Source organism: Convolutriloba macropyga, chromosome 12 (genome assembly GCF_964194025.1).
Source record: "Convolutriloba macropyga chromosome 12, txConMacr16.3, whole genome shotgun sequence".
NCBI classification, from domain to species: Eukaryota; Metazoa; Xenacoelomorpha; order Acoela; family Convolutidae; genus Convolutriloba; species Convolutriloba macropyga.
The window spans coordinates 41,406,407-41,419,874 of record NC_134479.1 but is presented as its reverse complement, the minus strand read 5'-3'; the positions used below and the strand labels follow the sequence as shown (position 1 = coordinate 41,419,874).

The 13,468-nt window shown below is 34.7% G+C and overlaps 2 protein-coding genes across 17 annotated transcripts in view; one reads left to right on the top strand and one right to left on the bottom strand.

Annotated features, from left to right (window-relative positions):
* LOC142350889 (anoctamin-4-like) overlaps nucleotides 1–6,969 on the top strand; it is a 152,180-nt gene extending 145,211 nt beyond the window's left edge. For 13 of the 16 annotated variants that reach the window (XM_075402881.1, XM_075402876.1, XM_075402882.1 and 10 more), the window contains 2 exons: nucleotides 2,035–2,064; nucleotides 5,841–6,969. In XM_075402881.1, the coding sequence (XP_075258996.1) occupies nucleotides 2,035–2,064; nucleotides 5,841–6,143 (333 nt within the window). In that variant the 3' untranslated portion in view covers nucleotides 6,144–6,969. Of the gene's footprint in view, nucleotides 1–2,034; nucleotides 2,065–2,940; nucleotides 2,969–5,840 lie in introns of all 16 variants that reach the window. The other 3 variants (XM_075402887.1, XM_075402888.1, XM_075402879.1) reach the window with 3 other exon arrangements.
* The window catches only part of LOC142350892 (polyadenylate-binding protein 2-B-like), a 442,128-nt gene that overhangs the window by 376,171 nt on the left and 52,489 nt on the right, over nucleotides 1–13,468 (bottom strand). The gene's annotated exons all lie outside the window — the stretch shown is intronic.

Here is a 13,468-nt window from a genome sequence, read left to right as displayed (position 1 = left end):
AAAACAGCAGTTTTCATGGCAGGCAAGATAGAGACGTTAACTGTTTCTGCTGATAAGAAGACACAGTATCTTAGTCAATCTGTGAAATAGTTAAAGATTATTATTGATTGCTAATTGGAGAGGGGTTGAATTGTATTGTCATTTGAAAATTGTTAAACAATAGTCGTATTGTCGCTCAATTTTTAATCGCTCTCAAATGTAGCAATTATATCAGTCCTGCAAGTATTTTTATGCGATTTTTGTGCTGCCAACTTTTTGTCTGATTTTTTTTTTCGACTGACTGTTTGACCTCAAAAACGGGCTAAACAGGTAAAGCTCGGGGGGGGGGGGTGTCAGGACAAAATACTCAATGCGAATCTAGCCAATGTGACAAAATATCCAAAATGTACCCAATATTTTATCCTAAAGTCGAAATTACCAGAACTTTTATTATCATAATATTGCGATAGTGCATTTGGCCATGCCTCGCGGGCCATGTCCAGGCCCGTGAGACTTGATATGAAACTATCAGATAAATAACAATTAACCCAATATCATTTTACCCTACACCATTTCACCCAACGTGCCATTTTACCCAATACCAACTTACCCAATGCTCTTTGATGTTTTCGTTCAATAATCCGATTACAAATTAGCAGTCGCTATTACAAGGATGATTTAAAATATTTATGTGGACAGTATAATCCCATGTTCGGTTGCGATAGTTTCATATCAAGTCCCACGGGCAATTTAATTTTATAGTCGGCTAAATAGTCGTTCTGGTAAATTTAGCAATAGAGTGAATTGGGTAAGTTGGCATTGGTTAGGATGGAGTAAAATGACAGGTTGGGTAAAATGGTATTGGGTATAATGGAAATTGGTATGGAATTGGGTAAGTTGTCCTGACACCAAAACTATCACAACATGCGATTAAATTCTCCGCTTAATTCTGATAAAAATTTATTTGAAATGGTTACATGACAATTTACCCAATGCCATTATAACCAATGCCAAAATACCCAATGTCATTATACCCAATGCCAAAATACCCAATGCAATTATACCCAACTCACATTGATATTTTTGTTCCATAATCCGAGTACTAATTAGCAGAAAATAGCTCTTACACGGCGGATTTAACAGGCGGATAATTTAATCACATGTTCGGTGGTGATAGTTTCATATCAAGTACCACGGACCGCTGAGGCATGGCCATGGCCATTAAGCATAATAATTTAATCACTTTTTCGGTTGTGATAGTTTCATATCATGTCCCACGGGCCGCGGAGACGTGGCCATGGCCATTAAATATGCTAAAACATAGGGTAATAACGACTGCTATTTTGTTGTCGGATTATTGAGCGGAAGTATCAAAGTACATTGGGCGTAATGGCATTGGCATTGGGTATAATGGCATTGGGTAAATTGTCCTGACACCATTTGAAATCAGGAGTGATAATTTGGAAATGCTGAGTGCTTATTTGTAATCGGATTAATGAACGAAAAGATCAAAGGGAATAAATTGGCTATAATGGCATTTGGTAAACCGACACATGGTTATTTTGGCATTAGGTATATTGTCATGTAACCCTCCAACGGCATTAAGTTGCTAGTCTTTGTAGATACTAATTTCCTACAACTGACTTTTCGTCTGACCATTTGACTATTCGTCTTCATAAACGGGATAAAGCCTGGTGGGAATTAAGTTCCTGAGCAGCTCTCACTATTTAAGCCTCACTAGTCTCTAAGAATGCTATTCGCCGAAACTGTTGAGGACACTTAAATTAATGGGGTGAGGGGCGCAGTTTTTGTTAGCTGTTTAGACCCCACTCCCTCTCTACCCCCAACCCTCATCAAATTCCCCCCCCCCCCCCTAATGGAACTCCTTTTTCTACTTCCCCCCTCTCTCAGTATGACATGAGCTAGAATCCCTCAGTCCCTGCTAGTTACTGATGAGTCATTTGTCAGTCGTTTAAGAGCAATTCGCCCGATGTTATAGTCGGTAATGATTGAGTTAATTCTACTGATTTGTAATCGGTCGTTTCTTTTTTCAAGCCGGCAGCCAAGAAAGCTGTATCAAAATGGGTGAGTTTAATGTGGGTATGGTGATACACAAACAAATGGTAATCGAATGCTAACAACTCTAATGCTTTATGCCTGCTAACAAACTGCTCTAGGGGTGATGGAAAACTAATAAACAAATGATGAATAATAAAAAACTGAATACCTGTTTCTGAAAAAGAATGTGGTTTCAATGGGACTCCATGGTTGAGCTTTCAAACAAAAAAAATTCTACTGTTTCATTTACTGAATCCAAATTAAACAAACTTTTATTGTATGAAAATCGCATCATGTGACTGCCCATCTACGAATCATTCATTGATCATTCCTATCAGTAATCCTAAAGATTCAGCCAGTGATAAGAAATGGGTCGCTAGTTGCTACCAAATGTGAGAAAAGATCAGAACCCATAGTTTGCATACGCTACTTTTAAGCCCTTTTTCTAAGAATTTTCTGTTTAGACTAACTAATACATTTACAAACTCACTTGTTAAATAGCTTTAATAACCTCACGCTAATAAAATGTCACAAATGTTTCTTTTTCTGTATGTTAGTTCTAGCTTAGTTTAGAGGTTTATTAGGATAGATGTTTGCTATATATATCTTAAGTATGCTGATCGAGACGTTATTCTTTGTCGCAATTTACAGGTTGATTGATCAACTTTATATAGATCACAATTTTTGGGTTGCACTATGGCAAAATAATTAAAAATTTTATGAGAAAATGAGAAAATACCCAAAAATGAGAAAATTGCTAGGGATAAGATTTTTGTATTGGTAGGTAAAATAGCATGCATTGTATAAAATGATATAGAATCTGAAAGCTTTTCGACTGAGCTTTTTGGCTTCAGTTTAAAACATTTTGAGACGTTTTCTGATAAGTATTTATTTTTCTTGCAGCTGACAAAACCCAAAGAGAAAAAGAAAGGTAAAGTATATTTGTAGAGAAGTTTCACCCCTGGTGTTGAATGTGTAATGTGCATGACAACATTCCAATAATGTTTCATGGTGTAATGTTATTACAGTCACTTAGCATCTAATTTCCATTTTATGGCGTGCTCGTTAAAATAAATAGTACTCTTTATGCTTCTATAGGGAGCATAGTTCATCCACCATGGTGAAAATTGTATTTGAAAGTCTAGATTTCTATCTAATGCAGCAAAAAATATTTCATGTCCTGCAGATAATGCAAATTAATTCATCAACTAACTTTTTAAAAGTATTGATTCGCCAGGATATAAATGTAGGACTTTATATGCGGCGAGTTCAGATCTAAAGTGCCTGGTTTAATGATGGCAAATTTTTAGAAATTGTCATCAGATTGTAAAGGTTAGAAAATTTGGAGAGAAATATGCTCTCATTGCCGTTCTAGCATAGATTATCTGGAATTGATAATGCTTCTCCTTGCAAAATAATTGATATCCTTTCCGTTATTAGCCACAACCCCGCACAGCTATTTTGCGATTCCCTGTTATTAACAGCCGCCGTCATCCTCTCAAAGGCTAGGTTATTTAGGTGCTCTCCTTGTTATAGCTGCGAAGCTGTAAGCTGAGCGTAGCTATATTGCTGTGCTCTTGGTTTTTACAATTCAAAGAAAAGAATTTGAATTGTATTGGGGCGCTGTCTTTTTTTGATCTGTTCACACATTTTCATGACTTTTAAAGTCAAATTGGAGTAGTGATTTTGGTCACGCCGAAACAGGAAATGGAGCGAAAAAGCGAGTGGTTTTGCGGCGTGAAATTTTTTCGCTCTAATTTTAAAGTAGAGTGAGAATACGGTGTTTGAACAAAAATTCGCTTTATCGGTAGTGGTTTTTTGTTCACATGCGGCAATTTCACTTTGATTTTTACTGTTTTTTCGATTTCTTGGATCGGATTTTTCTCTAAATGGTTTTTCCAATTCACTCATAGTCCGTTCTAGGTCTAGTTTTCCGTTTAGTCAATGAAAATTCTTTGAATTGTACGTCAGGACTTGTCCTGCTATGTTTTTTGTTTCGTCGTCTGACGCTCTTTTTTGTTTTACATTTGTTCACACAGCAAAGCTGAAAAAGTCAAATTTTCTGAATGACTTCTTCCTCTCATTAACGGCATTTGCGCGTGTGACGTCATTTCTCACTCGTTTTAGCGAAAGTTCTTAGGTTATTTGCGTGATTAGATTTTGATCATACGTGACTTACCTCACTCAATAAAATGACTTTTGCGCTTTAAAACTTAAGTTTAATTTGAATTTGTTTAAGGTCAAAGGAACTCATATGTGCAATAAAGGTCCCTAATAAGAGGCTTCTGTGGAATGAATTTTAACAAGCTTTATTTATTTATCGCTGAATGTTTTTTAGCCTAGTTTTTTGAGCGGCGTCAATTTTTTTTTCAATTTAGATCTGTATCTGTTTCTATCTCTTTTATATGGCTATTCTTTCGCAGCTATTCCGGCAATCTGCCGGCTATGTTTTTTACAATGAGCGCTGTCGACTTTTTGATGTAAATAAGAAGTCAAATTATAGCGGTAATTTTAATCACCTTGGAGTAGTAAAGGGTTAAAAAGCGAGTCTATTTAAAGCGTGATTCTTTTTTCAAACTACCTTTAAAGTGGAGTGAGAAATGGCAGTTTGAACAAATTTTCGGTTTTTGAGAGATTTTTTTTGCCCGAGTGGCAGTTTGAATTCTGTTTAATTGCTCTCAAAAGAATTTTGTAGCAATTTTATTAGTCTGGGGACTGTTTTTAATGCGATTTTTTTCTGACCCAGTTGAGTTTTCGTCCTCAAAAACGGGATAAACAGGTAGCGCTCGGAAGGCTTTAAGTGGCCGAGCAGCTCTCTTAGAGCCTTACTTGTCTCTAAGTACCCGATTCACCGAAACTGTTTTGAGGCGGCAATTTTGTGGTGTCAAGGGTGGTTCATAATCACCCAACCACCGCCACCCCCCCACCCCGTAATAATATATCTGTTGTCTTATCCTTCATTTTCATTAATTAAGAAAATGATATATAACTCTGGTTTTTACTGTCTTTGATACGCTGTCTGTAAAAGTGAGGTTTTGTGTTGTTTTAGATTTTTTCTGGTTTTTATTAAGTTAGCTTTATCGGAAGATCTTAGTTTGAGGCAGCTGATAGAAACAATTCATAGGTTTTACAAATTTTTCAAATCGGGTTATGATATCAGTTATTAGTGAAAGAAAACGAATTTGTTTTTTTCATCTGCTTTTTTGCAATCTGCGCATCTATATTCCGGCAATCGAACAGCTGTGCTAATTTTCAAGGCACTTATAAATTTATTTTTACCCAAACTAATGCTAATTTCTAAGAAAGAACTAAAAACTAAAAAAATAACGTCACAGAAGACTGTTTTTTTGTTGATACAAACTTCCCAGCTCTTCGTTTTGTTTTTTGAAACTGTCTTTTTGGTTCTCTATGTACTGGCAATCTACCACTGTATGTTTAATCATTTTGGTCTTTGTCGTTTTATATTGCTGCCTTGAAAGATATTGAACGAGTATACTTGAAAAAGTGTATGTTGTGTACTATCGCTTCCACTGAAAAATTATTTGCGCTCAATCTTTCGTTTAATATTTATTAATTCATTCAGTTTTTTTTAACATAGTAGAACATTCGTCATTCTAATAAGCAAGCGATAACTGCAACCCACTCTCACTGTAAGATTAAAATACAGAAAAACAAGTCTTGCAATAATTAGCTGAAGAAACAATTGTGTGTACTTGTTACATCCTGGCTGCAATACCCTGCGCTAAACGCTTGTGTCATAAGGTATTAGCTGTTGAAAAAATTCTAAATTTGATTCCTTTCAGCTAAGCAACAGGCTGTCGCAGCCACCGAAAATGCTGCAAACTATACGGAGTCCAGAGATGTCTAACACAACCAGTGCAAACGTAAGCCCACCTGGAGACTATCCTATGACGGACGAACACAGTTTCTATGACTCATCATTTCACTCTCCACAGCCTCAGTACTTTCCTTATAATACTGCGGACAATAGTAATAACCATTACCATACCCAGAGGACTGATTATAACCAAGATCATAATTTGAGAATGCGTGGTGGTGGTGGGTACACGACTCCGGGGTTCCAAGGGCAGCAGTCATATGTATAATAGAATAGGCCTGAATAAACTTTAAAAATTAGATCGCAAACAGGTGCTGGAATCTGATGCATACGACCATTGGTACCGATATTCAGAAACCGCGATTGTAACTCGCAATCTTTCACTTCTACAATCCATCTATTGCAAGAACTTAATTTTCTGTACAGTTCTTTCTATTGATAACTGTAATCGAGAGTCACAATTATCATTACACACTCTGAAGCTAATTTCAACAGCTGAACATTTGTGAACTAATTTCCAGGTGGTGTTGTCATTCTATTCTTTTCCTGATTTCAGACCTGTTTCTCTCCTTGAGTTAGATACTTGTATTGATAAGCTAGTGTGATCAAACATGTTACCGACTAAATAAAGCGAGTAAATAAATGCGAGCAGCAGTAATGATTTATGGGCAGCAGGTCGACAGTTCTGAACCTTAGATTTCTATTCTTCTTGTCAATAGCGTTATCGACTGTGAATTTGTTACAGGGTTAACAGATTTGCCAGAAACTACAAGTTTTGCATGAACTGTAACTTGCCTGCATAATTGTCGACAAGGTTCCTTTTCCGCGCTCCTCTTCGACTTTTCCTAATAAATGATATTCTCTGTCATTCTTTCTACCTCTATTAACCCACAATTCTCAATTACACAAATATCCATGATGCTTTCTTTTACCCTCTCATTTACGTTTTGACTGTCGCGTGCAAGTTAAATTAAATACAAGGTACATTATACTGCTTTGATATTAATTCTTTTCGCTGATGCAGGCTAGTGGAGCCTAAGGTAAATTGAGTTTGAGACACACTATTCCAATTCCAACATTCGTTCAGTTAGACATTTCCAACATTTAAGAAAGTTTTCGATAAAAAATTACTTGAAGTACAAATTTGTGCTTTTTTAACTCACTTTCTTCCTTTTTAGTTTAAAGATGTTATTATGACTATTAAAAAAATATAAATTAAAAAAGGAAGAAATGTTTTAGTATCAAGTTCAAATTTGTTAATTATTTTGAATCGATTAATATCAAATATCAGCCAATAACGGAAATCTATTGAATTTAGCAAGAAAATTTATTAGGGCTTAATCCACGGTTTTGGAAATGTGCAAATAATTGACTTAATAACTTTTTGAAATTCAATTCAACTGAGTCGAGGCTGTCTTCATCTGGCGATTATTGCAATTTTGTTATAACGGAAATAAGTCAGTATTTGCTGTCGATTTAAATGGTTAGAGCAGCTTGATTACATGGCAGTGATTAACTTTAATAGTTGAAACATTAAATTTTTAACCCCAGACTTAAATGTTTTTAATTGAGCTGCTCTTTCTGCTGAATGTTTAAATTGTCTCATCAAATGTCATCAATGCCGTGTTCTACGCGTTGAAACCAAGATTGCCTATTTTTCATAACATTGGGATTGTTCTGGTTGCCAATAATGTCTGGTACAACTTTATTTGGAAGCATCTGTTTCTAATGCGCGTAAAAGTTGATGTAAACGGATTGTACAAGAGTTTAAAAAAGGATTTTAATTCATCCAGCAAAAGGGTTTTTAGAGGGTTTTAATTCGTCTAGCAGTAAATAATACTCTTGTATGGTCTTGTGTATGTCAAAGATTTGAAATCCGAAGTTTAGCTCCCAAGTTCAGGGGGCAACTCAATTTCGTAGCTAATTCGAGATTAGAGTACTGCAGCTTGTGTTTTGGGTGTTTGTACGCATGTATTTTAAGCGATAGTGTGGCGCAAGTTTTATATGGAAATAATGGAAAGAGCGATTTCAGTTATGATATTCTGTAGTGATTTTTGAAACATATTTTAGTGAATTATTGCGGAGATAACCCTTCAATTTCATTTTGTGCTAATAACGGAAGAGTCGAATGAACTAATTATGTGATATAAATTTTGCAATTTGATCAAATGTATTATCATCAGATGCCTAAAATTTAACATTTTGATGAATAATCTGTTTTAAAATCCTTTCAACGTTTTAGCAATGGATCTGGATATTTTCGTCCTTCGACTCAAATAGGGTAACCAATTGTAGTTTTGTCTTTTTAATAGTGTAATAGTGCGCTGATCAGTATAGGTGTTGCGAAGACAAACATCCATAGCTTTAAGAGATATTTTCGAGTAATGAATCTATGTACTGTTGAATATTTTTTATAAAAGATATGTAGACCACGGCTGCAGAACGTTGACAACGGGTATCATTTTTACTTCCTGAAAAATTGACAAAAGTTTAGGCATTTGTAGCAACACAAGTATCTCAAACAGTAGCTCCTCGATTTTTCTAATTGCTAATAGAGCTCCTGGATTCAATTTTTACTGCTCTTAAACAGAGTTGGTAGCAGTTGCATTTATCTTGCTCTCTTTGGTATTCGAACTGATATTGTCTTTGGCATTTTTTTGCTTAACTGATTTTGTCGGACGATTGTAACTTTTTCTCATACACAGGAACAGCGTGGAGTGCATCAAGTAGCTGAGCAGCTCTCTTAGAGACGTACTCTTTACTGGTCTATAAGTATGCTATTCATTGAAACTTTGTGTGAGATCATGGTGTGAAAGGCTTTTTTAGTTGTGTGAAAAATCATTGTGTTGAGGCAGTGTGAACCTACACCCCACGCCCTGCAAATTGTTCAACCCATAACCAAGCGCACTCGATCCTACATGAGTTGAAATAGAATAAAAAATGCCATGCCAAAATGAACGAGAAATCTTGAGGTGCATTTCAACTAGCAACTCGCTCAACGATCGTTTCGTTTAACATCAGCTCGGTTGCGGAAAAAACCCCCACGGAAAAAAACCCCACTTCATTTTAGATAGGAAATAAACCCCCCACTTTACTATTAAAGAGATGCGCGTTTGGCCATGCCTCGCGAGCCATGGCCATGCCTCAGCGGCCTGTGGGACTTGATATGAAACTATCACAACCGAACACATTATCACGATCGAAATTCGATTTTAAAATGGGGGTTTATTTCCGTGGGTGTTTATTTCCTATCTATAGTTAAGTGAGGTTTTTCTTCCGTGGGGTTTTTCTTAAAAACAGAAAACAGGTTTTAAAAGACTGTTTTCTGTTTTTAATTATCTAACATTTGGGGTTTTCATTGTTTCACTCCTGGCCTATAATAGGTGCTCTGAAATAAGTTTGTAGCAATTTTATTAGTCCTACTGGTCGTTTTATGCCATATTTTGTATCAAATCAACATTTACACACAGACATTATGCCGCACCTTGAATCGTCAGAAATATTGGACCGTCATTGAATTACGAAAACTGTCGGTTCTGCACTCATAACGTTGTAATAACTTTTTTGAAGCTGTAACAAAATTTGTCTGTGGATGCAATACTTAAGAAGTTTGTTTTTTATGTGTTCTTATACTTTATTGTCAGTTCGTGCAACCCCCAGTGCGTTTTGCGACCCCCAGTTACAAAGCAAGTTCGAAGTTGACCAGTTTATCACGTTTTTGACCGCGAAAAGTAAATATCCAAATAAATATCAAACAAAATGTTGAAATTATCAAAGTCATTTTCTTAAAATATCGGATCTTTTCGGTTTGTGCCCGCAAATACGATATGCACTCCAGTTACAGAATCCTTGTCATTACATAGTAAATCATTCTCAAATATTGCACGTGCATCTGGGGGGTTGCAAAGAATATTTACTTTTTAAAAAAAATTTTTTTTTTACTTTTTTTTCGATATTTGGGTCGGATTTTTATTCTAAATGGTTTTCCCAATCCATTCAGAGCTCATTATAGGCCTCCTTTTTGTTTGAACCAAGTTTTTGTTCGCGCTTGTGGTTTGTTGTTCACGTGCGGTAATTTCACTCTGATTTTTACTGTTTTTTGTTTAATTAATGAGAATGCTTTCAATTGTAGATCAATGTTTGTCGTGTGTGTCTATTTTTTTGTCATCAAGTTTTCTATTACGATCATATACGGCGCCAAAACCACTTCAAATCTACTGTTGGTTCATTCGTCCGTGCAGTTTCAACTGAATTGCGTGCGTGACTTTTTTCACTCTAACTGGACCAAGTTTTATGTTCTTTTGCGTGATAAAGTTTTTTGTCACACTTGAGTTGCCTCACTCTGAAAAATGTCTTCCTCACACTGAAATTGACCTGACTTTTATTCAATTAGATAATGTAAAGTGAATTTGTGTCACTCTAATTAAAGTTTATTTGAGCAACTATTAAAATTCTTAGTCTAAGCAACTAAATTTCAGCATATTTTTTGTCTACTCTTTACTATATTTTTGATAATGCAGATCTACGAAGCTATTGCAGCTATTTTCTGGCAATCTGCTAACTGTGTTTGTATCTTCTGTAGCAGAAATGAATGCTCACTCCTTTCATTAGAAGCTGAGCCATGTTCTTTCTCTTGTCTTAGTCAATTTCGATATTTCTTCTTCATATTCGTTTCGATGCTTATTGGCTGGATGCGAGTTTTGATCATGGTTGAATACACTTTCAAGAAAAGCGAAAAATTGAGAGTTTAAGCAATCATTCTGCTCAAGAAAATCAAAATCAAGAGTTCTCAATTAATAAATTCTCACCAATATAGAATTTTTTCTTGTTTACGCAAAATTTTATTTGATTGCTTTTCAACCATAAGTTTTAATTTTTTATGCGAAGCTATTTGAATTGGTTAAATAACTCAGAGGTAAAAATTGCTTGATTTACACTCTACACTCAAGTGGGACTATACACTCAAGTGGGTTTTTTGATCAGTCAATTTTGGCCGATCGATACATTCCTCTTAAAGAGTTGAGACTTGTATCATTAGAAGGCCTGTCCAGCGTAGAAGGAGGAATTGAAAAGATATTTCTTTTCGGTTTTTACAGGGAGTTATCGAGGTTTAAATTTTGTGAATAGTAGAGAAAATTTTGTTGTTTAATTCACGTTTTTCGTCTTTTTGAACAAATTTTTGCCAATTTTGCAAAAATCTGTTGAAATTGTTAACGAGAATGTTATTGGTTTTACTGTTAGGATTAGAGAAGTCTTGCCGGTTGGTTTTCCCCGAATCTGTTGGCTAATCTTTTTCCTAATTTTTTCGAACCTCGACTTTTAATCAAAAAAGGCTCCTTTTGATCCCAATTTGATTGAATATGCATGGGGAAGAGTTCTAACATCTGCTGTTACAATCCTTGAAAACTACAAATAAACCTATAGGAGTCGTGTGGAAATTTTTGCCGTTTTTTAAAAAAAATTATTTCAACAGTTATACAAAATGCATAATTTATTTTGATCTAATGACATCTTTCATTTGCTAATTCTCCTAATTTGTGGAAATATGGAATGAATAGCTGTTTTTGTTTTACGCACAGCAAGATTAGGACTGGCTTCGGACTCATCTTGGATATTACAATCAATAGTTTTACGGATTTTATTGGGGCTCAATCCTATTCAATTTGTGTTCCCTTATTTTACATTGATTACTGAAGGAAATTACAGCTAAACTCTTGACAGATTATTTTTACAACAATATGAGCCCAAATGTTTATATATGGTTTTTCTAGCTTTGACAACGTGCTTTTGTAAACTTTATTTACCTCTACCCTCAAACTCCGACTAAGTCTTAGGCTTGAGCTTATTCTTAGGCTTTGGCTTAGGTTTAACATTAAAAGGATTATACATTTTAATTTTCATTTTTTCACCTATAGAAATATGAGTAAATTCGAAAAATTTAAACCTAATTCGTATTGTGTTGGCAGTAGATACTAAAGTGGTACTATTAATATTCATGGTTTTTTTCAGCTCAAGGTACTAAGATGTTCTTGTAGTAAGTCTAAAAGAAACAAATCTATGACAGTATCTGATGCAACAATAGAAGCCGAGGGTTTGAAGGATTGCGTTAAGAGTGTAGTGAAAGCGAAAATTAACTTTAGAAAGAGGTTGCTAGAAATCCAGTAACAATTTTAGAGATAGCAAGTAAAATAGGAAGTGAAGCTGCAACTAGAAACCCTAAAGCATCCTTGGCAGCTACACTTGAGTTAACAAAATTTGCACCAACTGGAGAAGGTGTAAAAGTAGTGCAGAAAGGTAGCGGCTAATGCTAGGTGCAAAGAACAATTATTAATAGCTTAACTATAATTATAACTATAGCTATAACTAATTATAACTATGGCTTTAACTACAACTATAGCTATTACAAACAAAATAGTTTAATAAAGCTAAGATTATAACTATAGTTTATATATAAACATAGCAATGACAATAAATATACTTATGACTATAACTTTAGCTATGACTATGAATATAGCTATGACCATAACTATAACCATCTATGCATAAAAAATTATACTATAGCTACTAAATGTATTTTTATTATTACTGAATACTTTTAACTTTGGTTTAGAAAAATATTCATCGTTATTTTCTGATTTTTCTTATAATCTTCATATACTTTAACCAATTAATTGTACTCATCATTATCTACGATCTATACAATCTTTGAAAACTACCAATAAACTTATAGGAGTCTTGTGGAAATTTTTGCCGTTTTTTTAAAAAAAATTATTTCAACAGTTATACAAAAAGCATAATTTATTTTCATCTAATGACATCTTTCATTTGCTAATTCACCTAATTTGCGAAAATATGGAATGAATAGCTGTTTTTTTACGCACAGCAAGATTAGGACTGGCATCGGACTCATCTTGGATATTACAATCAATAGTTTTACGGATTTTATTGGGGCTCAATCCTATTCAATTTGTGTTCCCTTATTTTACATTGATTGCTGAAGGAAATTGTAGCTCAGCTCTTGACAGATTATTTTTACAACAATATGAGCCAAATGTTTATATATGGTTTCTCTGGCTTTGAAAACGTGTTTTTGTAAACTTTATTTAATTTCTTTCAATTTGCCTTCAGTTATCATTCTTTTTGCGGCCGTCTGACGTCGTGTTATTGTTGAAAGATCCAATTTATTTCTCTAAAAGTGATGGGTGAACCTATGAAATGCTTTCGACCGTTATCTAAGGCCTCTTGCTAATTTGAATTTTTTGTTTTAAGAAAATGTCAGTGAAGTTTTGTAGTTGGCAAACTTTTTTAAGATATTAACTGTGTCCTTATTTAGCTTAATCTCAGTACAAAGAGAGCAAAACTTAGTCCAAGTGAAGAAAAAAATCCTCTGCGTTCATTTTTTGGTTAACTAATAGTTTTTGGGCTTTTTTGCTGCAAAGATTCACAAACATTTTTTAATATTGGAATTGCCTTTATTTGAGGTTGTGATTTGTTCCCTTTTCAAATTAGCACATTATGATAGCTCCGATTGGCGTTGATAAATGCACAAAAGACAGTTTTAGAGATTTCAGTGAGCATCTCATAGTTTTAACG